The sequence below is a fragment of the Lutra lutra genome, chromosome 7 (assembly GCF_902655055.1).
Source record: "Lutra lutra chromosome 7, mLutLut1.2, whole genome shotgun sequence".
In the NCBI taxonomy this organism is placed as follows: Eukaryota; Metazoa; Chordata; class Mammalia; order Carnivora; family Mustelidae; genus Lutra; species Lutra lutra.
Genome location: NC_062284.1, coordinates 54249828 through 54275109, shown reverse-complemented (window position 1 = coordinate 54275109; position 25282 = coordinate 54249828). Strand labels below are relative to the sequence as shown.

The 25282-nt window shown below is 42.2% G+C and overlaps 1 protein-coding gene across 4 annotated transcripts in view; it reads right to left on the bottom strand.

The window, feature by feature from the left end:
• Positions 1-25282, bottom strand: part of LOC125104767 (formin-1-like) — a 426092-nt gene that overhangs the window by 276574 nt on the left and 124236 nt on the right. For 3 of the 4 annotated variants that reach the window (XM_047737598.1, XM_047737599.1, XM_047737600.1), the window contains one exon: positions 11435-11552. In XM_047737598.1, the coding sequence (XP_047593554.1) occupies positions 11435-11552 (118 nt within the window). Of the gene's footprint in view, positions 1-11434; positions 11553-13176; positions 14909-25282 lie in introns of those variants that run through there. The other variant, XM_047737597.1, reaches the window with a different exon arrangement.

Genomic DNA, 25282 nt, shown 5'->3' with positions numbered 1-25282 from the left:
TCGAGTCCCGCGTCGGGCTCTCTGCTCAGCAGGAAGCCTGCTTCCCTCTCTCTCTCTCTCTGCCTGCCTCTCTGCCTACTTGTGATCTCTCTCTGTCAAATAAATAAATAAAATCTTTTAAAAAAATTTAAAAAAAAAAAAAGAAAGGGAAAAAGATTACCTACAAAGTGGAAGAAAACACTTCCAACATAATTAACCAAAGAACTCACATGCAGCATATAAAAAGAGCTTCTTTAAAACATAATAAAAGACGGAGAATTTATTAGAGTCGGACATGTAATTGAACAGTGAATACCCAATGGGCCAAAAAGCATCTCAGAGAATGCTTGATCAGGAAACACAAATTAAAATCAGAATGGCTCAAATTAGAAAGACCAACCACACCAACTGCTGGCAAAGATATGGAGCAACCAGATGTGTTGTACTGGGGGTTGGAGTGTGAATTGTTACCATGATGAAAACAAATACAAGAAAATAATCTTGGAAGGCCTAAAAAATGAACAATTCAATCAAAAAAGAAAATCACTGAGAATAAGGTGATGTCATTGTAGAACAGGACCCATAGTGAGTCAATAAGTATGACTATATGTAAATACAGCTTTGGGAATGATAGAAGACAGCATTTGATTAAAAAATATTTTAAAAATCAATTTATAAGGGTATAATATGATGCTCAACTTTAAGTGTGTAGTTTGGTTAGTTTTGACAAATAAATCACAGGATTCAACCTCACAATCAGATTTGTCCCCCCAGAATGTTTGCTTACTCCCTGTGCAGTCAATTCCTCTACTTAAGGCACAGACAACCAATGATCTGGTTTTTGTGACTATTGATTAGTTTTGCTTATTGTAGTAAACCTGATGAATGGACATGGACAGTGTGAACTCCTGTGTATCTGGCTACTTTTGCTCAGCATAAGGGTTTTGAGATCAATCCATGCTATTGAGTATATCAGTGGTTACTGCTGAGAAGTAGCTTGTTACCTATTGTATGTACCACAGTTTATCCTTTCACCTGACAATGAACATCTGGGTTTGTTCCATGGCTGTTATGAACAAAGCTGCTGCATTTGTATGAGAAAAAAAAATGTTACCATCACCTTGGAAAACTGCTGGTATCATCTATTGACATTAAATTCTGACATGCCCTGTGACAAACAATTTCACTCCCAAGTATATAGCTAAGAGAAATCGTTCCTATGAGCACCAAAAGACATGTACAAGAAAGTTCACAGCAACATATTCATTATAGCCCAAACCTGGGGACAACACCAATGCCCATCATCATTAGAATGAAGAAATTAGGATATATTCATGCAATGAAATACTATAGGGCTGAAAATAACTGGATTATAGGTACACACAATAACATGTCTGATTCTCCCAAGAAGGAAAGAAGCCAGACACAAAATGAGTCAGTTTTGATGAAGGCCCAAGGCAGGTGAAACTAATCTATTATGTTAGAAGTTAGGAATGTGGTTTCTTCTGAAGAAGGGTTAGTTGTGGGTCCCAGAAGGGGGAAGGAAGGGGGCTTCTGGGAGGTAGATAATGTACTATTTCCTGATTTGCACTCAGAGCTATACACTTCAAAATTTGAGCACTTTTCCATATGTATGTTATGCTTCAATAAATATTGGCTTTATAAGAGTTAATATATAGGGACACCTGGGTGACTCAGTTGGTTAAGCATCTACCTTCAGCTCAGATGAGTGCCATATTGGGCTCCTTGTTTGGCAGGGAGCCTGTTTCTCCTTCTGCCTGCTGTTACCCCCACTTGTGCACATGTGCATGCTCTCTCTCCCCCTCTGACAAATAAAATCTTAAAAAAATAAAAATAAATGAAAGAGAGTCAATATATTAAGTTCAGTGGCATCACAATGATCTCAATTTATCTGTACAATATTTACAATTATTATCACTGTCCTCACTTGTATACATGAGGACAGCAACTCTGGTCACACCTATTACAAGACAGAGCCAAGCATCACATGATGTGCAAACTCATGAAGCCTGCAGCAAAGGGTTAATTCCAAACTCAGCCACGTCCTCAAGATTTCCATGCTCAATTTCTCCCTGAGACAGTTCACTTTCCTCATTGTATGTTCTCACTCTCTCATCCAGTGTCTCCTTTATCTGGAGGGAAATGTTCAAGAGTTTAGACATTGAAACTCTGTGTTTAGTTATTTCTCAGGAAGACAGTAATTTGTTCTTTCTGTAGAGCAGGAAAAATTTTAGTTTTGCAGCTGCTTTCTAGGGAGGAGTGAGAGCCCTGTCTTCGCTGAGCTAGTTGATGGCTATGAGCCCAGTAAAGGGGGACAAGAGGAAGGAACCAGAAGGGGTTGCTGATGGAATGGTTTGGTGGAGAGCTGGAAGAGAGGATGCTAAGGCAGGATGGGGAGCAGCTGCTCGGTGGAAGGCCCAGAGAAAGAACGCTTGGCAGCTGCAAACAGATGGAGATTTGAGAAAGAGGAGAAAAATGGAGCCACCTGGAAAGATTTTTAAGGAAGAAAAATATCGGCAGGAGGGATGTGTAAAGATGTAGCTTCAAATACGGTACAAACTGCAGTCTGTTCTTCCCAGAAGAAGGTTCAAATCCTGCTTGATTCATTTTCTCTATGACACAATAAACTTCCTGGTATTTTTCAACCATTAAAATGAAAGTGTTCATTCAAGTATCTCCTAAAATCAAATACATGCACCCACCGTGTACATTAGCACATAAACTATGGCCCAACAATGCTTTCCACTCCAAGTTTGCAAGAATCTGCAAACCGGAGCATTGTTTTCTTTTTTAAGCAGCATTTTTATTTGCTTGCAATAGCTTCGGTAAGCCTTGGCAGCATTAAAAAAAAAAAAAAATTACAACTCCCCTTTTTAAATGTTTAGGAGTCAAAAAGGCAACATGAAATGACCTAGTCAAGTTTTGTGGCTGTGAGCTGGTATGGAACACCTATGATCTCCTTTATTATTCAGACTGACTCACTCAGGTCCCATCTTTTTTTTTTTTTTTTAAAGATTTTATTTATTGATTTGACAGAGAGAGATCACAAGCAGACAGAGAGGCAGGCAGAGAGAGAGAGAGGGAAGCAGGCTTCCTGCCGAGCAGAGAGCCAGATGTGGGACTTGATCCCAGGACCCTGAGATCATGACCTGAGCCGAAGGCAGCGGCTTAACCCACTGAGCCACCCAGGCGCCCGCCATCCTAATTCTTAAGTGCTCCTGCTCTCCATGTGTTTCTCTTGCTGGATCTTTTTTTTTTTTTTTTTAAGATTTTATTTATTTATTTGACAGGCAGAGATCACAAGTAGTCAGAGAGGCAGGCAGAGAGAGAGGAGGAAGTAGGCTCCCTGCTGAGCAGAGAGCCCTATGCGGCTCGATCCCAGGACCCTGAGATCATGACCTGAGCCGAAGGCAGAGGCTTTAACCCACTGAGCCACCCAGGCGCCCCTCTTGCTGGATCTTTAAATGTCAGTGCATTGGCAGGAGGAAAAAAAAAAATCCATCAGTCTCCAGCCCCTCCCTGATTTGAAGCGGCCATTCCTCTCTTCCCCGTATAATTCCAGCTCTTAACTTTATCTTTCAGGAAGTCACAACCTCTCATATGTAAAATGAATACGATCAGCTCAATGATTTCTAAAATGTTTGCTGCTGTCAGGTTTTAATGTAAAATTTCAGGTTTTACATATATATTTTTTTAAGATTTTTTTTCTAAAGATTTTATTATGTATTTATTTGACAGATAGAGATCACAAGTGGGCAGAGAGGCAGGCAGAGAGAGAGGAGGAAGTAGGCTCCCTGCTGAGCAGAGAGCCCATTGTGGGGCTCGATCCCAGGACCCTGGGATCATGACCTGAGCTGAAGGCAGAGGATTTAACCCACTGAGCCACCCAGGCGCCCCCAGGTTCTATATTTTAATCTCTTGCTTTTACTCCTCCTGAGCCAAAGGCCTTTACTCATATTTCCTGGAGCACAACATGAAATTCCCAAGTCGCTGGTCCACATTTCGGGATTCCCTCTGCTTCGTATCAAGCTTTAGCTCTCATCTGTGTTGGAAGAGTCCAGCTCCCTCCCCACAGCTCCCAGCTGTGAGCAAGTAGAAGCCTAATACACACACATTCCAATCCCCTCTCATTTCCTAGTACACCCTATTTCTATGGCCACAAAATTTAAGACTCTCCTGTTTTTAGTCTGTACAGCTTCCAGTTTTCTGGATTATCACTGTAACTCCATGCAAGTGATGGTGACATGTCACAAAGCCCTAGAGAATACACAATGAGCAAACCTATTGCCTAGGCCATGAAAGGAGACACTTGGGATCATTTATCCAGATACAGGACATTAAAGGAAAAATCTAGTCATAGCTAATACAGCGTGCTAGCTATGAATGGAGAAGTTTTTTTTTTTTTAAAGTACAGTAAGGCCAATAAAATATTCAAAGACATTTATAGCTCTCCTTTGCTGATGAGGCAAGGATGTCTGACTCACCAGGAGGGGCAGTGAGCAGCTCTATCCTTTATAACCAAGGGAACCCAAATAAGAAACAAACCAGAAAGTAGGCCGATCTTTATTAAGTTGAGGGATGGGTTGTTTCCCTATCTGAACCAGAATATTCTAAGGAGGGATGTTCTGAATGGTGTGAGTAAGCCCCAGGAAATGCCACATGTGGCAACAGCTTGCTCACTCCCAATAACCACGCTGCCATGCTGGGTTGGTTCTCTTTTCTACAAAAGCCATGGTGCTCCCTCTCAGCAGGGCAGTCCAGAGGCCATCCCTCAGTCCCAGGCTGGGTCTGATCTGCAGCCAATGGAGGGAAGAGCTTTTCCAGATGAATATGGGAAGAGAAACCAAAAAAGCATAGTTCATTTTGTTTCAGAAAAAATAAGTGCTTCTCTTCTGTGTATTTTCTCCATGGGTAATTAAGTCACTGCCATTTCCCAGATAGTACCATTTTAATGTGCAATACCATTTGAATGTAAAACTCACAATCGTTCATTTCATTTCCTCTCAGGATGCTGAGGCACACGCCATGATGATATGTTTCACATTTCTTAATAAGTAATTAGGTGTTTCAGGTCCTCCTTCATAATATAAAACAGGAGATGAGCAGGAAAGAAAGCCCAGCTCTGGGCTGAACTTCTGCATCAAAAGTTCATCTAGACCGGGAACCTGAGGGGTGGGGGAGGACGGAAGAAGGAGGGAGGGCTAAGATGGCGGCGAGGTAGGGGGAGGTGAGTCTGAAATGTATGCAAAATTTACTGCAGTGTCTTCTTCCATAGCTTTCTATCTTTGTTGGGTTTTTAAAGGAGCCTCAGAATGTTCAGAATCACTAACCAGAGTGAAAACAAAAGTAATTTTCCCCCGATATTAGGCAGTCAGTTAGTCAGTCCAAAATATGGCCTTCACTCAGTCCAGCTCTGGCCTTGGACCTGGTGTTACTTGAACCACTAGACTGTTAGGAATGCATCTGACTTTTAGGAAAAATGAATCATGAGATACAAATTCATATCATGCTTTTTTTTTTTTTTAATAACATGCCTAGGAATATATCTAGAAAAAATTTAGGCAATATTTTTACTGAGTCAAAAAAGAAAATTTGTGGGGCGCCTGGGTGGCTCAGTGGATTAAGCCGCTGCCTTCGGCTCAGGTCATGATCTCAGTGTCCTGGGATCGAGCCCCGCATCGGGCTCTTTGCTCAGCGGGGAGCCTGCTTCTCTCTCTCTCCCTCTGCCTGACTCTCTGCCTACTTGTGATCTCTCTCTCTGTCAAATAAATAAATAAAATCTTTAGAAAAAAAAAAAAGAAAAAGAAAATTTGAATAGTTTTAGAAGAGTTGTTCTCAAATAGAGATACTAAGCATTTTCAAAATCTAAATTCTCATTTCTACATTTACATTAATTCACAAATTAATGCAATTCCAGTAAAAAACCCAAACGGATCCTTTGGAAACCAAGGTAAACTAAGGTTTTCTGGAAGAATAAGCAAGCCAAAACCATTTTTTTTTAAATTGCATTAAAAACTTGAACAGATCCTGACATGTATCTTAATGCTGAAATAATTAAGATATCTATACAAAATGGAAACACAAAGACCACAGAAAGTCCTCAACAGTACCATGCTTAGCATAGAGAGTAAGCTAGAAGCCTGCTGTAAGTTAGCACCTCAGGGGGGAAAAAGCGGTCTTAGATCTATACCTCAAGCTATGCACCAAACTCAGTTTTTGATATAAAATGGAAGGAAAGAAGGAAAAGTTAGAAAAAAAAAAAAAAAAACTTAAGCAATTTGAAAATATAGGTCATCTGAATAGGAAAGTTCTTCTTAAGCAGCAGAAGAAAAGTTATATATTAAAATGAAAATAGATTTGACTATACACAAATATTTAAAATGTTTTCACATTGGACAAGACAAGTAAAATTAAAGACAATGATAAAGATGGAAACTTTTCTCATTGTTTTTAAAAGTACTGTTTTCAGGGTGCCTGGGTTGCTTAGTTGGTTAAGCGTTTGCCTTCAGCTCAGGTCACGATCCCAGAGCCCAGAGATTGAGACCCATGTGAGGCTCCCCGCCCAGTGGGGAATCTATTTCTCCCTCTCCCGGCACAACCCCAAACCCCCATTTGTGCTCTCTCTTGCTCTCTCTAATAAATAATAAATCTTAAAAAAAAAAGTACTGTTTTCATACTGAATATATTTGCATAAAAATTAACTTTGGCAATTAATACATACTGAATACATTAAGGCTTACACCCTTTCATTTAGCAATTCCATCACAAGAAATTTATCCTAATTAAACATTTATGAACAAAAATATTTACAGAATTGTTATTTCCTTTTTTATATTATAATACCTTGAAAAACTAAATCTCTATAAATATAATCATGGTTAAAATGTAGTCAATAAAAAATACAGTCACATTTTCAAGTGTGAAAAGCAGCTCTATACAAGATGATCAAAAAGCTTTTAAGTATTCAACTCACATAAGCCTTTCATAATTCAAAATGTTGGCAATGGTTTCCCTATGAAACAGAATTACAGGAAGTTTCTTTTGCTTTGTGATATTTCTGGCTATTTCCAAAATTCATTATTTTATTTTGTAATATAGGGAAACATTTAAAACTTAGAGAAAATTTTCTAAGATCAGTAAATAAACTCTCTATATTAAGGTGACAAAGGTATTCACAGAGCAAGGCTCTGAATGATGGCCACTATATTTCCTATGAACCCATTAAAGCAGAAGACATAAAACTCCCATAAGATAAAAAACAGGCCTTTTTCTCACGCCATTGCGTTAAAGCCTGTGTGGTCAGGTGTGATGGAATTAAATGCACCCCAATCTTCTTTGCAGACTGAGAGACATATGCCCCTTGTTGACATGGAGTCTGCTGCGAGTGTAACTATGCTGGGTATACTGGGTTTGCTAATCCAGATCTATCCTTTCCCTTTCCGGGCCCTATTGTCCTAACGGAATGGCAGAGAATGGCTCCCAGTCCTTGGACTTGTCTTTGGATTTGGCCATGGGAGCGATGGTGGGAGACAAGACAAAGAAGAGAGTCAGACTATTTATTTCCCAGCTCCTTTCCTGTCAAGTCACTGGGGATCGGCTGCATCCATCTATTGAGGGCCACAACTCCTGCTGGGCGGCCCTCACTATACAACTCAGCCTCCCTCTGAAATTCTGGGTTTCCCCAGTGGCTTCTCCTACCCTTGCCCCTTAAGTCTAGGACTTTCAAAGTTTCTGTCCGTAGAGCCAGATGTTGCTCCAGCTCTGAGTGCTTTCCCTAAACCCTGCCCATGCCTTTGGAAAGAGTTCTAAATAACTCTCATTCCGATTAGCCAGTTTGAGTCCATCACCTGATTCCTGAAAGCACCCTGGTTGGTATATTAATATATGTAATTTAAAAAAAAATAAGGCTAAGTGCAGTTATCCTTCACAAACCAAAAAGAAAACAAAAGTGACATAATATGGCTTAGATAATTTTTTTCACGTTTGAGATAAAAAGAAGTTCAACCCTGTGTTAATGCTATGATTCAATGATTCTATGATACCAAAGTTCTTGTGCCTTCCGGTTTCATTTTGCAAGTTTCTAAAACTTGTATCACCTCGCCATGTACAGAAATAGCATATTAGAAGAGAAATAGCAGAGGGAGACCACCTGCTATCTGCTTCTCACGAGACGAATTGCTTCGTCATCAGTACAAAAGCAGACATTTTTCTTAGGTACCGCCTTGTATGTTTCATGACACATCATTTCACTTTGCTGTGATGGAGTTTTACTTTGCCCCAAGCTTCAAAAGCTAATCAAGTTTACTGCATCCAGATGTTTCTGGTCTTGCAGCAGTAAAGGGGCCGGACTCAACAGAAGCTGATTAACCATTTAAGGATATGAGAAGGCCACTGAAAGAGATTCCTCTTTAAAAAAACAAGATCATCCCACAAGGTTGCAAGAGCCAACTCCTACACCCAGGGAAGGAAAAGACAATTCTGAGAAGAATATGAGGTCTGTCAAATGGATTGTTCCAATCTCATTCCCCAGGACTGGGGAGAGGGGTAGTGCTCTTTTCCCTCCAAATTATTGTGAGGCATCCCAAACACAAAGCAGAATTGCACAGATAAGAGTGTAAGAAAGCAGAGCACAAGAGACAGGAGAGAGTAATGCACTCTCATTTAAGGAGAGAAGTTCAGGCTCAGTGAATTAACATTGGGGCCCTTTACTGAGGAGAAGAGGTCAACTTCAGCACCAGCAAGTCCTGTGCACGATGGCTCTGATGGGGGCTGGTGATTCACTCGGCTGACACATCACCAAAGTCCCAAGAGCTCCTATCTTCATGTGAACACAGAGTGATCAGAATGGCACTGAAAGCTCTGGAGGGCCAAAGGATTTACCTGCCAAGGGAGGCCATTACCATGTCAGCAGCTACAGATGCTGCTGATGCTTTGGAAGTGGCACAGAGAGCCTCCTTAGCAGTGGGCACCAGCAGCAGCGGGCAGTTACCCTCGCATGACTAAGAGAACTTTGGAAGCCTTAGTTTAAAGGGACAGGTTCTCTGATATCAGCTTTCTTTTTATCCGTAAACAAAAAAGATGAGTTTATAGTATTGGGTGATCTCGTAAGCCCTCAGGGAGAAAAATTTAAAAAAAAAAAAAAAGTGCTGAATGACAAACTGTGTATAAAGGAAACTCCAAGCAGTGGCAAATCTGAAGTGGCTGAGGGCAGCACAAGGACACCAGGGGACTCCTGAAGACAAAGACAATCTCGTTCCCTGCTCTGCCAAGGACTGAGCTTAAATGCCGATACAGAACTCCAACAACACACTTGAAATATGAACGCTAGATTCTTGTATACCCTAGGAAAAAATAAAGAGCATTGTGGATGTAAAAGCCCAAGACTTCAAACACCTTGAAATAGGTCTCAACTAATTTCACTCTCTCTGTGCTCTCTTCAAAGTGGCAAATCTCGTATGTCTCCCTAAAGGCAGGGAAACCAATGGAAATATCACAAAATGCTTGAAATAACAAACCAACAGTTTTCTCAACAAAAGCTTAAGAAAATCACAAGGAAAGTGTTAACTTCCTCAAAATTAGCAATAAATGATAGGGCAACCCTACACTGGTATCAAGTGATGGGGTAAAAATAAGTTTACTTCAGGCACAGTGGCATCTTATTCTTATTTGATACCCACCAAGAGGATAGCAGCTCCTAGAAGGCTCTCAGGAACTGAGCACCAGCCTGGGAGTGTAGTAAAGAAGTGTTGCTACTGTGGGAACTGGGTGAGGACTTGGAGGTCTTCCTCAGACCACAGTCAGCCCTCTCCGTCACTGTGCTATCACAGCTCACCCAGCAGCCTGTCCTGCCCTCCCCCCATCTCATCCAAGACCTTAGAAAGCTCTGAGAATACAGATCATGACAAGCAAAGACTGGGAAAGCCACAGATGAGGTCAACCACAGTGTTCCTCTGAGCTTCTGGAAATGGACTAAGGAAACTCTGCAGAGATATAAATACCCCCCAAATACTACTTGAAGTGGATTGAAAAACCATTTATGGTATTGAGTTAAATTCTCTACTCAGCAAATGCTCATCATGACAAGGAAGACTGCCATGATCTACTGATAGGAACAGGACTTGGAGCACCATTATTAACTAGGAATAAGAAACACACAAGGATTGTGGTTTTTCATTAAAGCAAACTTCAGTACTTTTAAGTGTGCAAACTGTGCCAGATCATGACAAAGAATTTGGTGGCTGGCTCATTGGCTGTAACCACAAGCACTACAATTTAGGAAAAATCAACTGTAGGTAAGAAGACTGGAACAGATATATATATAGATATATATATATCTATATATATATCTATAGATAGTTTTTTTCACTAAAGCCAAGATACTTTTCATTCTAGAAATCAAACACTGCAGAAAAAAAATATGCTATGGAGTAGCTGATATCTGGGGATAGTCAGAAATCTGCAGTTGGGTAAATGGAAGCTAAAAGCCATCGGGCTGTAAACTGAGGATTCATTTGCCAACTCAAAATGCATCAGTGTTCTCAGTCACTGAAGTAACTTACAATACTGCAGAAAAACCACGAATTACTAACCCACCCCTAATCTGATCCATTTACGTCTATCAGTGAATAGGAACGGAAAGCATTTTTCTCTCTGATGGAAATACGGATCCTCATATACACACACACCCTAAGACAAACAGAAAAAATAGAAGCCTGCATAGGTAATCTTCCAATCTCAGGAAGAAGACAAAGACCCTTCACCAGAGATGCACAAACACATCTATTCATTTAAGATACACCGTCCTCTAATTCCTGTGTTTTTGTTTTTTTAATTTCTTGTGAACTTTTCAGTTAGAGTAAACATATCTACATGGCCCATTCCATTTTAATATATTCAAGCAAAGTTCCCGGGAAGGTTTCCAGAAAGTTGGGTTGCTTTAAAATTGGCCATGCATTAAGTAAAGCTTTGTCTCACCAAAGGGAAAAAGTAACTGATACAGTCTCTGTACATTCACTCCACAAGAGGTTCCTGGAGTTTGAAGGCGTTTTCAAAGGGAGACAAATTGGATTGCAGCTCTGGAGGCGCATACCAGGCCTCTTTGAGCAACCCTGCCAGCTCCCAACAATATGAGGGCCCACCACCTGCTTCCCGAGGAATGTGAAATCCACCTGTTCTGCTGGCTCCCCAAAGGTTCTCCTGCTTTCCACACCGGCTGCCCTTCATTCATTCCATGGCCTTCACCTTTCATCTCGAAGAGATGCAGTAATGATAACTGTGCAAATGTTCCCTTGAACAGCGCAACCAAAAAGAAAAGCCTTCAGGCTTACATTTTGCAGGGAAACAAAACCTCAAATTCTGGGAGAACCGAACTAGCACTAAAAGCCACGGCGGTGAAGGATTCATTCCACGGGTACCCGGCTTCTTTTCACATTACCTGCTTCGGTGTACTTCAATCCCACTTTTTCTTCTGTGTCTTTTGTCTTTGGGGGTGGCCAGACAGCTTGGAGTCTGCCCGGAGTCCTATCGTCCTGCTCAGTAGGGCTGTGGTCAGGCTGTTGAAAAAGCAGGTAAAGAAAAGGACACGTTATATGAAATGTGGCCATGGCGAATTAACCCCTGAAGACATGCTGCCTCTAACTCCAAAATTAATTTAGATGGCTAGTTGCATGTTGTGCTCCTTCACTATAATTGAAACATCTCCCTACAGAGTGACCCTTTTCCAGAAAGGTAAAGTGATCAGTGAGGGTGGAAAAAACAACAAAAAAACAAAACCAAACCAAACAAACAAAACCCTCAAGGCCAAGTATGATACAAACATTAATAGATGATATTTATCATATAACTTTTTTTTAAATCACCAACATCGAACTCAAGATACAGTTATACATGCACTGTACATAGGTACATTTATAGGGATGATTATACATGTATCCCAAACCACTCCAGGGTATTTTATAATACAAAGACTAGCTCTGCATTTTCCATAAACACCAGCTGTATGTGGGTCAAGAAATATTTCTCTAAGCCCTCAATATTGCTGATTTCAATTCCTTTTTCTCTTCTTTAAATAAATGACATGGCCTTCATATTGAAGCCATTTTTATAGGGGCTGATTTTTACTACTTGGAGAATGCCATATTGTGTTCAATTTTCAACTACATCCTAAGAATGTTTCCAAAAGATTTTTAAATTTTTATTGCTTCAAGTGATCAACTATAAAAGAGGGAATGAAAATTCAAGACTGAGGAGATACTAAAATTCTATTGTTCTTATGAACATTTAAGATCTACTGGACAGGGGTTTGCTAGTCTTCATAGATTACCTGAATTAATCTCCTTAATAGTAACACTAGCTCACTAATTAGATGGTTACCATGGGCTAACTTCACTCTCTCTTCACGACTACTGCGTAAGGTAAGGGTTATTTTCTTCATCTTGCCGGATGCAGGGATGGAGGCTCTGGGTGACTGAGGTCACCCGACCAGTAAATGGTGAGTTAGAATTAAATGATTAAACCCAGTGATCAGGATGCCTTGTAACAAACATGGAACATTTTAATCATATCACAAACACATATTTTGCCAAATGGCAGACTTTCAAAGTTAAAACAGAGTTTTTGCAGAGGTCTAACTAAGAGATGAGGAAATGCGGGCTCTCTCTATAGCATCACTTCCTTGTGCTGCTTTATTTTTAATAAGAACATCTACTATTGGGGTGCCTGGGTGACTCAGTCAGTAAAGCATCTGCCTTCAGCTCAGGTCATGATTGCAGGGTCCTGGGATTGAGCCCCCGTTTGGGCTCCCCGCTCAGCAGGCAGCCTGCTTCTCCCTCTCCACCGCTTGTGTTCTCTCATGTTCTCTCTCTCTCAAATAAATAAATAAAATCATAAAAAAGAAAAGAAAATCTACTATTAATGCTTAAACTCAGAGTGACAGTTTCCCCTTTCTGCCCACACATCTTTATGTATATCCCTCTTAGGACCCTCCAGAAAAATAAAAGACAGAATTCCCTAGTTTAACTCTATATTCCTTGCAAGGGCGATTTGATCGTAATCCCCTTTCACCTAGAAAAGATTCACTAACAACAGGTAACTGGGACTCACTTTGACAGGAAAGCTGAAAAAGAAATACAGCAGCATTGCATCTTACAACAAAACCCCAAACCCAATGCTACATACGCTTTTGGATTCAGAGGGGCCATCACCCGGCCTTGACCTTGATCTTTCAAACACAGCTCTTAGGGACTCCCTCTCATGCTTCATCTTGCGCTTGAGGGCTTCCAGCTCAGACGTGTCAGCTGTGGTCCCCCTTTTGGGGGGACGGACAAATATGGCTTTAAAGGCCTCAAGAGCTGTCTCTGGAGGCTTTGGCTTGACCTCTCCACCCTGGGTCTGGGCTCCGCTGGGGCCACCCTGGCTCTCCTGGGTAGCACTGCAGCCCATCTCCTCCTTCCTGAGCTGCTCAGGATCTTCTGCCTTCACCTCTGCTTTGGGCATGTCAAGGACAAACAGCTGAGAGAGCTGCTCCAGGAGAGTGGGAGTGGCCTTCGAGTCCGTTGTCTTCTCCCCAGCCTTCACAGTCTGAGGCCCTGCCTGAGCTAAGGACTTCTGAACGGGCTGTGTCAATTTGAGCAAAGCCAGGTCGCCATCCTTTGGTTTAATTTCAGTGATGGTCTTCCCTCCCTCACCTGTGGCTCCCTTCTTCAGCACACGAAGCCCGCTGAAAAAGGCTGGAAGCTGGAACGACTTCTCTCCGGTGACTTCTTTTTTAGACAAGGCATCCTCGGTGACACTGACACTCACGTTCTGGTCTGTTACCACGGGGAGGACTGGGGAACTTTCTTCGGCAGCTTGTCCTTGTGTGGGGCCGCGCTCTGTCCGGAGGCCACCATTGTCAGGTTGCGGTTTGCTACTTATTTCAGGTGGAGTCCTTTGAGGCCCTTCTGCACAGAGCTCTGCATCATCCCTTTCCCCAGTGGTGCTATTTTCCCTACAATCTCGTGGCTTTTCTTTAGGATCCTGAGATGGCTCAGATAAAACACTGGGGGACTGTGGGCAGCTGGCGTGGCTCCCCTCTTCTGGCTGCTGGCCACCATCATCAGAGTCGGAATCGCTGGTGGTGTTCACAAGAGTCCCACGAACCAAAATGACATCGTCTCTGTTCACACTCTGAGCACTGAGGGGAAGTGGCTCTTGACCAGGAAGAGAAATCCCTGCCTCTTCTATTCCCTGACTTCCCTCTGACTCAGTCTCCACCCCTGCAGTCTTGCTATCATTTCCAAGGTCAGGTGGAACCTGAGCCTGTGCCTCCGGCTGCTGCTCCGAGCCCTTGCTGGGATCACCCAGCTGAGGTAAACGGTGGAATGCCTTCAGCACTGCAGCTTCCTCGTCGGTCTTCACAGAGTCCAACTTACTTGTAAACCCAAACAAAGTTTTCATAGAGAACTTGCTCAGGATCGACTGAGCCACTTCAGGTCTGGCTTCAGGTTTTTCTGGTTCCGAGACATCATCACTGCCATTCAGAGTGTCTCCAGCGTCCTCCATGTCTGGGCAATGCCCTCCGTGCACGTTCTGACTTCTGTCACTTTTCCCTGCTCCCTCAATTTATCCACACCATCGGCTCTGAACTTACAGGACAGGAAGCAACAGGACCCGGCAGCCTCTCCGCCGCGGAGCAAGCACGTTTGGTCTCTTTCAGGTCACTTGCTGGGCCCTCCTTCCGGGGTGTGTGTGAGGATGGAACGCCCAGGGCCAGCTGTGAGAAGCCCGTGGAGCTTTCTGCCCAGACGCAGCAGAGGCTGCACACCTTACTACACACGAACTGGGGAGGCTGCTCCTCTGGGACTTCCGTATTTATTTCCGCCGACAAAAGGGTTTTTGTCGTAGGGAAAGTCAGCCTGCCCCCAGTCATCCCAGCCCAAGACTTCACTGTGAGCTCCGCCCCAGAGCCTCCCTGTAGCTTTCAACTTCCTCATTGGTGAGCAAGGGAGGCTCCAGAACGTGCTGAGCCGGCAAGCAGATCCTGACAGCCCTTGACCCCCCAACCCCCGCCCCTCCTCACCCAGCAGCCCAAGAAATTCAAAAGTGAATCAGCAGAAATTGACGGAAACGCTTTTGAGAAGCTCCCTCTTGCCATCTAAATTTTGGTCGGAAGCCTGTGCTCCATCCAGGCCAAAAAAACCTAGCAGCACACACGGATCAACTGTCACTTACAAAACCCAAAGCAAAGAAATGCAAGTAAAGGAATAGATGATCTCAAAATGCCCAGAACTCCCAAAAGCAGTAAATTACTGCTCTTGAAGGTTTTTTGTTTTTGTTTTCATGCTTTCTTCCGTTTCCCTGCAGGTTTCATCTGGAATGCAGATTTCAGCTGCTAAGGCTGGGGGTGGGGAGTGGGTGACCAACAGGACTGGTTTCAGATTACTGCTGTTTTACTCTGCCCATCTGTCTCACTGTTCTACAAACAGGTACTTAGGCAAGCACGCCCACCACGCCCAGTGTCCACCAGCCTTAGGTGCGCAGAGTAAACAGCCCCAGCCCGCCCGAATGATTACCCTCCACACACTCTGTGCCAACCTCAGGCTTCTGCTCAGCAGCTCTAACTTCCTGGTTTCCTTAGGAATCCTGGTGTCCGAAGGGCACCCCTCTCTGCTTCAGCGATCCAACCAAGTGAAACCTGGCATGCTACAAGGTAACACACAACCTCCCTTGTTAGGCAAAGCGATTCAGCCAAGATCCCCAAGGAGCCACATTCCCCTAAAGGGCAAAACATCTGAAACGTCTCGGTCAGTCAAGTTGCTATCACAGACCCAATTTGCCTAAAACAAGAACAGGACGGACGAAATCAGCACCAAACATCAGCTCAAGGTTGTTTCCAACACTCTGTATGCTGAGAACACAGCAACCAAGGATGTGGAAAAATTGCGGCTGTTTCCTAGCAGCATAGCTAGCGGCCTCTTGGGACAGCTTTCTGTTGGAACTTAAGGTCTCAGTGTTTTTCAAATCTGGTCCAGCCAGCAGGCATTTAGCAAGCATCTGCGATGGCCAAGTTCCTGCGCTGGATCAGGACAGTCAAACTGGCTGAAAACTAATCACCAGGTCTCTGACCAAAGCTGCAAGAAAACTGAGCCCAAGTATTAAACACAAACAGCAATTTATTCTGCAAAATAAAAGCTGTAGCCACAAGCAAAACAACACTGTTAGTGGATGCGCATCAAGGAGCAGCTGTGAATAGCACACCGAAGACTTGAATCCTGTTCCCCCCCGAAAGCAGTAAGACTGGGAAATTCTGATTGCAACACATTTCTAGCAATGCCTTCAAAAGGAAGCCTCGCACACAGAAGAGTACGTATTAGAATATCCCACCAACCCCTCTGGGAAAGTTAAGATGTCACTTCCGGGTTCCTGATTTGGCCTTGAGTCCAAATGGAGACTTTCCCACTTGTTCCTGATGCTAGTAGGTTTGGGATGACTCATTACAGCACGCTTCATCAAAAGGCCACCATGACACACAGAAAATTTATCAGCACCATTTACGTCTTAGAACAGCTTCCTGCCCAGAGGAAATGCCCATCGATAAAAATCAGACTTCTGCTTCTTCAAGACGGAGGAGCAAAGGAATCCCCACACCACATCATAAGATCTGTCTTCTTAAGAACTACACAGACCATCTAACACAGGAGTGCGGGAAGAGACATGACCCTATTTTGTGTTGTCCTTTTTAACTGAAAGGCTCCATTTTCTCGGACCTAACTAATTATTGATTTCCAGAATAAGTTTCTGAGATGGCTTGTGTACTAGTCCCAGAAAAGACACAGGAGTCTGTGAAAGGATTCTGTGACACAGTAAGAGGCTCTCCCTGTACAATTCTCCATTTATGAAGCATAATTCTATCACAAAGATGTATTCATCCAACCACAGCTTTTCAGCACCAACTGTGTATGAGGCTCTGGGGATATATAGACGAAGGAAACTCCAGCCCTCTACGTTCGTGAAACATGAAGTTTAATAGGGGAAATCCGCCAAGGAAAAGGTGACACTTTGTTCTTACACTGTAAGTACTTCACACTCTAAATTCAGTCTGACTCACAAGAGGTGGACCTAAAACAACTCTGAATGAAAGCAAGCAGTGACCTCTAAATAGGAGGATAAGAAAGAAAGAGCAGCATGGTAATTCAAACATGTCTTCGACTACAGACGCTCTTGCGCTATGAGAAACGTTACTATTGCTAGTCATTGAAGGAACTGAAAAATGTTGGCCTATAATGTTCAAATAAGAAGACTGCAAATTTTTTAAATTTTACTTTATTTTTCATCATGATAAGTGTACTCTTTAATCCCCATCCACTGTATCCCCCCATCCTCTTACCCACCTCTCCAATAGTTTATTCTCTATAGTTAAGAGGCTATTTCTTGGTTTATTTTGTCTGTGTCTCTCTTTCCTTTGTTGATTCGTTTTGTTCCTTAAATTCCATATGAGTGAAATCATACGGTATTTGTCTTATTTTGTTTAGCATTATACTCTCTAGCTCTATCCATGTTGTTGCAAATGGCAGGATTTCATGCTTTTCTATGGCTAAGAAATACTGTTATATATAACAATGTTTATGTTTAGATGTTAGACCACATATATGTGGTGTATATATCACAAATATATATTTTATAGATATCTATACCACATATATATGGTTTAATTATATATATAGTATATAGTATAGATATGTATCTATATATAGGCATATTATTATACATAGTAGTTATATATATGATTAATGGATAAAGTATATATATTTATAAATGAATATATATATATATATATATATACACCACTTCTTTATCCATTAACCTATCAATGGACAGTAGGGCTGCTTTCATATTTTGGCTACTGTAAATAATGCTGTGATAAACAAAGGAGTGCTTGTATCCCTTTGAGTTAGTGTTTTTGTATTTGGGAAGGAATACCCTGTAGTGCAATTCTTAGATTATAAGGCAGTTCTATTTTTAACTTTTGGGGGAACCTCCATACGGTTTTCTACAATGATTACACCAATTTGCATGCCCACCAACAGTGCATGAGGACTTCTTTTCTCCACATCCTCGCCAACACTTCTTGTTTCTTGTGTTGTTGATGTTAGCCATTCTGACAGGTGTGAGGTGATATCTCATTGTACTTTTGATCTCCATTTCCTGGCTGATGAGTGATGTTGAGCTTCTTTCTGTGTGTCCATTGGCCATCTGTATGTTTTCTTTGGAGGAATGCCTGTTCATGTGTTCTGCCCATTTTTAATCAGATTATTTGGTTTTCTTGGGTGTTGAGTTGTAACCGTCCTTTATATGCTTTGGATATCAACCCTTTATTGGATATGTAATTTGCAAGTATCTCCTCCCATTCAGTAGGTTGTCTCTTAGTTCTGTTGTTTCTTTCACTGTGCAGATGAATTTTATTTTGACATAGTCCCAATAGTTTATTTTTGCTTTTATTTCCCTTGCCTCAGGAGACAGATCTAGAAATACACGGTTACAGCCAACATCAGAGACATTACTGCCTGTCCTCTCTTCTAGGATTTTTAAGAAGCCTACAAATGTGACCTTAGTTGATTGGTTTTGAAAAATGAACCGATTTAATGCTTTAACATTTTCAGGGGGGAAAATAATCACTTCTTCTGGACATCATTTATCTCAGTGTCTTATTCTGTGATGCACACTTTTTAAATGCCTACTACACAAAACCAGTACCAGCTAAGACTTTTTCCTTTGCAACCTCCCCTGAATCTCTTTTGTTTTGTACTGGTCAATGGCAGGTCACCCCAAGATGGGCCACTGTAGCATGAAGGTTATTTTGTGTTGAAGGCAAATGAGACCTTGCAGGCTCAAGAGAAACTTTTGCTCCTCCCTTAACTACACACAGAACAATCTAAATTGGAGGTCTTCCTCAGAATAATGGTTATTCCCAGAGATAAATTTTATCTGAGTGACCATCTGTATGGCAGGACAAACATCTAGTTACCAAACATCTGCTCTTGTTGCCCTGTGAATTGCCTTCCTTCCCTTTGGAGTCCCAGACCCCATCTCCCTTCTCCTTAGTTTAGGGCAACATATATACCTCATTTTGCCTATCTTTGGAATTATATCTTTCTGGCTTCCCTGTATGTACAAAATTAAATTTGATTTTCTCCTGTTAATCTGTCTCCTGTCCATCTGATTCTTAGTCCAGCTAGAAAGGACAGGAAACTCATGCTCCTTGACAGTTCTAACCTCAAGAGCCTTAAGCCCTATAATAGCTATACATGTGCAAGAGGCCAGATAAAGTGGGCCAACTTAGACAGCTAAGTTAAAATAGGTAGCATTTGACCCTTGTGATGTTCTTTGTAACTATTTGTTAAAAACAATAGGTACCGATCGTTAAAGCTCAGGATATCAGATATCGATTATAAATATATACACTTCATTCATTAACCGATTTGTTATAAACAATCAGGGGCAAATGTTTTGCGCTCAGTCAAGCATCTGCCTTTGGCTCTGGTCATGATCTCAGGATCCTGGGATCAAGTCCCACATTGGGCTCCCTGGTTAGCAGGGAGCCTGCTTCTCCCTCTGTCTGCTGCTCCCCCTTGCTCATGCTCACTCTCTCTCAAATAAATAAAATCTTAAAAAAGGAAAAAAAGAAGAAAGAAAACCATTGGTACCCAGCTACTTGAAAACTGGACACCTATTTGTGTGGAGAATTTACTAGCCGTGAGTTCTCCATATTTCTCCCATCTCACCATCCTCTCAGACTGAGGCAAAAGGCAACTGTTCTTCATGATAATAAGAACATCAGTCCAACAAACTGATGCCTGGTGAAGTAAGCCTGCAAGAGTGATTGCAACGACAAAGGCCCGTTGCCCGAGAACCATCAGTAAAACCCAGCTTCTTGGCTCTAGTAAGATTAGAGAAATCACCATTAACAAGTCTTGTTTAAGTCAATTTGCAGAAATTGGGCAGGGCCTAAAAGAAAAACCTCCTAAACTCCTCCCAACTTCTACTCTTTGCAGCCCTCCCCCATATCATTCTGTTTAGAGAATTCCTGCCCCAAGTCTCATAAAACCCCAGAAAGGCCAGGGAAAAGTAAAGCAAGTGAGGTTAATTGCAGTGTTAGGCAACCCGATTCTCCTCCTATTTCTCTTATTCAATTTACTTCAAGTTCTGGGCCTGTTTTTAAGGACTAATTGCTTGCAGCTTCCAAATGGTTCAACTAGCTTCATGTAATGATTGTTTGAGAAAAGTAGAAAGAAGTTAAAATTACTAAGGGTAAGTAAGTGTGTAGAAACTATTTCTGTGGAAGACATGTTTAGATCAGTGGACTGGGAAGAGTAAGTAAACTATAGATAAAGATGTGAGTGGGATAATGGGTGGAAATGGGTTTTAGGGTTTCAGAAGGGTGTTTTACTTAGTACGTGAAGTCTGGTACAAATGGTGAGATCTGAGGAAATTAGGACATCACAAGCCCTCAAAGAAGATACTTGTTAAATGAACGACATCCTAAGAAAGGAGTTTAGGATTCTTTAAGGATGTGGGTAGAATCAAAGTGCTAGGAAGCTGAATGGAACTTCAGAAATATTAGTAATCAACTACTTCAACATTCTTGTTTTAAAAATGAAGCTGTTTGGGGGCACCTGGGTGGCTCAGTTGGTTAAGTGACTGCCTTCGGCTCAGGTCATGATCCTGGACTCTCAGGATCGAGTCCCGCATTTGGCTTTCTGCTTGACAGGGAGTCTGCTTCTCCCTCTGACCCTCCCCCTTCTCATGCTCTCTCTCTCTCTCATTCTCTCTCTCTCTCAAATAAATAAATAAATAAATAAAATCTTTAAAAAAATAAAAATGAAGTCATTTGAAGTCAAGTAAAGCTAAAGAACTGGTACAAGTTCACACTACTTAAGTGCAGCAGCAGGATAGGAAACGAGGTACCCTAACCCCTGTTCCCCTCCCCCCTCTCTACTGCCCCTGGCCTGTGAGCTTACCTTCTTCCCCAACAGCACCCTCCTTATGTTTGTTCTCCACATCTTCGAAATGGAGTCATGAGACCAAATAAAAGACAAATCCAGAGACCTCCTGAAGCTCCCCTTTCTGTTTCGGGTTTGTAACATCTTCCCTCCCTTCATGGTGGAGCTCCTCCCTGAGCACGAACACAACACTTATAACAGCCCCTCTAGGTCAGCCTAGGAGAAGCCGGCAACTACTCTTACTAATTGTTCTTAAAAAAACAACAGCAACAGGCTGCACCTGCCCCGCATTGAGAGGCTGCAAGGGCAGGTGTCAGTGATTAAGGCTTTTCTCCACTGAGCAGTCCTAGTGTGAAATGTTTCTAAGGCTGGTTCCATGGAGCAGGGAAATGGGCTGAATGTTGGTAACAAACTAAAAGACTGTGAAAGTTAAAAAGGAGAGGCCGGGGCATCCTTGTGAGGATGGAAGCAAGTAAGACAGCGGTGTGTCTGTCATCTTTCAGTAATCAGGAATGCCTGGGCAGTGCGCACTGTTAAGATCCTGGCTGTGGGTCTTGGGCTCACATCCTACTCTGCTCCTTCAAGAAGCTTGACTTTGGGCAAGCAGTCTCTGCTTCGCTTTCCTCACCAGAATCCTGGGAATAAGAAGAGTACCTACTTCCTGGATTGTTAAGAGCATTAAGTGAGCTAATATATTTGGCGCTTTCATCAGTGCCTGCACATAGTGGCACTATATGGGTATGATACACTTTCTTAGCAAAGCAACAACCTTCTTAGAACCATCAACCAGCATCTAAGAGATTTTTTTTTTTTTAACATTACCAGTATGAAAAAAGTATTTGCTGATGATCTGATGGGCCAAGCAGGAAACCACCCCTCTCAATTTCCTTCCACATATGCACTTGGGCAGAGGAGCCCTTTGGTTTGAATGAGATTATTTGTTACAGAGAGGCCTACTGAATATAAGACCTAACCATGCTGCAGCTGTGCCAAGAATGAATAGAGCATCGAAGGAAATCCTTTCAAGAGATCCCTTTGGGGGCGCCTGGGTGGCTAAGTCATTAAAGCCTCTGCCTTCAGCTCAGGTCAGGATCCCAGGGTCCTGGGATTGAGCCCTGTATTGGGTTCCCTGCTTGGTGGGAAGCCTGCTTCTCCTTCTCTCTTTCCCCCTGCTGTGTTCCCTCTTTCCCTGTCTCTGTCAAAAAATAAATAATCTTAAAAAAAAAAAAAAAAAAGAAAGAATCCCTTTGGGTGTCTTTGGGCCAAGACTCTTTGGATTGTTTTGTCCATCTGTATCACCTAAAGGGAGTAAACTACTCTAAAATTCTCCCAGATGGCCACTGTAGGAGACAAAGTTCATCATGTTATTTATTACTTTTCCTGTACTCCAAGATGATCTTTTTTTAGATTTTATTTATTTATGTATGTATGTATATATTTATTTATTTATTTATGAGAGACTATGAGAACACCAATGTGCACATTCAGTTTGTGAGAGGGGCAGAGGGAGAGAATCCCAAGCAGACTCCCCACTGGGCATGGAGCCCAACCTGGAACCCAATATCTCACAATCCTGAGGTCATGACCTAAGCTGAAACCAAGTCTGACGCTTAATGGAGTGAGCCACTCAGGCGCCCCCTCCAAGATGACTTTTTTTAATAATGTTTTTATTTGTTTATGTGACAGAGAGCGAGACAGCAAGAGAGGAAATATAAGCACAGGGACAGGGAGAAGCAGGCTTCCTGCCAATCAGAGAGCCCGATGTGGGCCTCCATTCCAGGACCCTGGGATCATGACCTGAGCCAAAGGCAGAAGCTCAATGACTGAGCCCCTGAAGCACCCCTCCAAGATGAGTTTTAAACCAACTCAATCATTTCAGGAAAAAAAAAAAATCCATGAATTTGGATTTTCTCAAGAAAATCCTTTTCTTAGGGCACCTTGGGTGGCTCAGTCAGTTAAGTGTCTGTCTGCCTTCAGCTCAGGTCATGATCCCAGGATCCTGGATTGAGTCCCACATCAGGCTCCTTGCTCACTGGGGAGCCTGCTTCTCTCTCTCCATCTCCCAGCTTGGGCTCTGTCTCTCTCTCTCCGACACATAACTAACTAACTAACCAAAAAAATAAATAAACACACACATAAATAAATAAATAAATAAATAAATAAATAAATAAGAAAATCCTTTTCTCAAGAGTCTACTGACACATGGGGCTGCTGAAACTCAGGGTGTGTATCCTTAGTGCTGTGACTTGCCCCCCTGTGGGGAAGGGGTGCTCCCAGATAGTGGCTGGCCTGGAAAGTGCCCAGGTCGGCAACAGCAGAGCACTGACCATTTTCTTGTTTTGTTTTTAGGCCAACTCATTAGGAATCAAAGGTGTTAGTTCATTTAAAATTTCCTTACTCTTACAAATACAAAAATCAAGCCTGAAAATAGTTATTACATTAGTGGTTAGGGTCTTAGGATCAAATATTTCAGAGATTAATTCTACCAAACAGTACCCAAGGTTCTCTGGAAATGGACTAAATGTCCATGGCAAAATAAAATAATGTAAGGGCAAGAAGGAAAGGCTGAGACTCAGTTGTTAAGCTGGAGGGGAGTGGGGGTAAAAAAGGAGCATTCATTAAGGTTCAGAATGTCTTAGAACATGTTTCTGAAGGTCTTCGAGCTTTTCTAAAATAAATAGTATTTATGCTCCACATGGACAATCACTCCAGAAAGTATGGAGTCCATAACAAAAGCTTTTCATTGTGGTTAAAGTTTTAGATGAAGATCTGGAATCTAATAAACCATAGATTCCTCTTGCTGCCTCTACTCTCCTTCTTCCCGAAGAGTAAAACCAGACAGCCATTGGCTATGCTATAACTGCATATCTTCTTTCTTTCCTTCCTTAATTTCTTTTAGGTGAAAGTTACCTTGAGACTATCAGTTCAAACACCAAGGGTCCAGGTATTATTTTAAAGTATATATTTTTTATACTTAAAAGAGACAATTGAAAAATTAGGGAATGTATGGATTTACCTAAAACAAAATGGAGGTAGATGAGGAGAGCATGCCTGAGGGAAGAATGGGGAGAGAATAAGCATTTTGTAGGGAGTCACTGTTGTCCCAAGTGGGCACCACGCTAGGTTTTTTTTTTTTTAAGATTTTATTTTATTATTTATTTGACAGAGAGAGGCAGAGAGGCAGGCGGGGGCGGGGGAGAGGGAGGAAGCAGGCTCCCTGCTGAGCAGAGAGCCCGATGCGGGGCTCGATCCCAGGACCCTGGGACCATGACCTGAGCCGAAGGCAGAGGCTTTAACCCACTGAGTCGCCCAGGCGCCCCCACGCTAGGTTTTTTTTTATAGTTTTCTCTTGCCTTCCCTAACCCCCCCATAACTCTATGAAAAGCCATCAATTACCCCATTTTGTAGATGAATGCTGCTCAGGGCCAGTTTCCTCAGTGATGGAAACGATCTCTATCTGTGTCTCCAATATAGTTGAAACTAGCTATGGGTGGCCTCTGCACACTTAAACTGTGGCTCATGTGACTGAGAAACTAATTTTTTTTTTTTTTTTTAATTTGAGAGAGAGAGCGAGCATGAGCAGGGGGAAGAGTAGAGGGAGAAGTAAACTCCCTGCTGAGCAAGGAGCCTGATGCTGGCTGGATCCCAGGACCCTGGGGTCGAGACCTGAGCCAAAGGTAGATGCCTAACTGACTGAGCCACCCAGGTGCCCTGAGAAAGTAAATATTAAATTCTATTTAACTTTAATTAATAGCCACATATGTGGAGGCACCTGGGTGGCTCAGTCAGTACAGCATGAGTCTTGACCTCGGGGTTGTGAGTTTGAGCTCCATGTCAAGTGTAGACATTACTTAAAAATAAAACCTTTAAAAATAAGAAAAATCTTAGAAAGAAAATAGCCACATATGACCAGTGACTGTACCGGGCATTGCTATAGATGTTAATACTGAGGTTCAAAGAAATTAGTCCAGTTCTATGATTACACAACCAATGAGTGGCAAAGCCAGGATTTGAACTAAATCACTCTGATTCTAAATGTTCATTCTTTTCATTACCCTAAAGTCAAATGAAGATAGTATTTTGTAACAGTTCTCCCTCACATTGCAAAACACATCACCTCACTACTGGAACCAAATGGCTACTGAAGCTAGAAGAAATTTGCTGAGGATAGAAAGGAAACAAGATTAAGAGCCCAGATTTAATCAGCAATGATTCCTTTAAGTTAATACTCACAATTTAGTCAGGTTAAGAGAAAAATATGGAAACATGTAAATGCATTAAAATTACAAAGGAGAAAGGTAGGC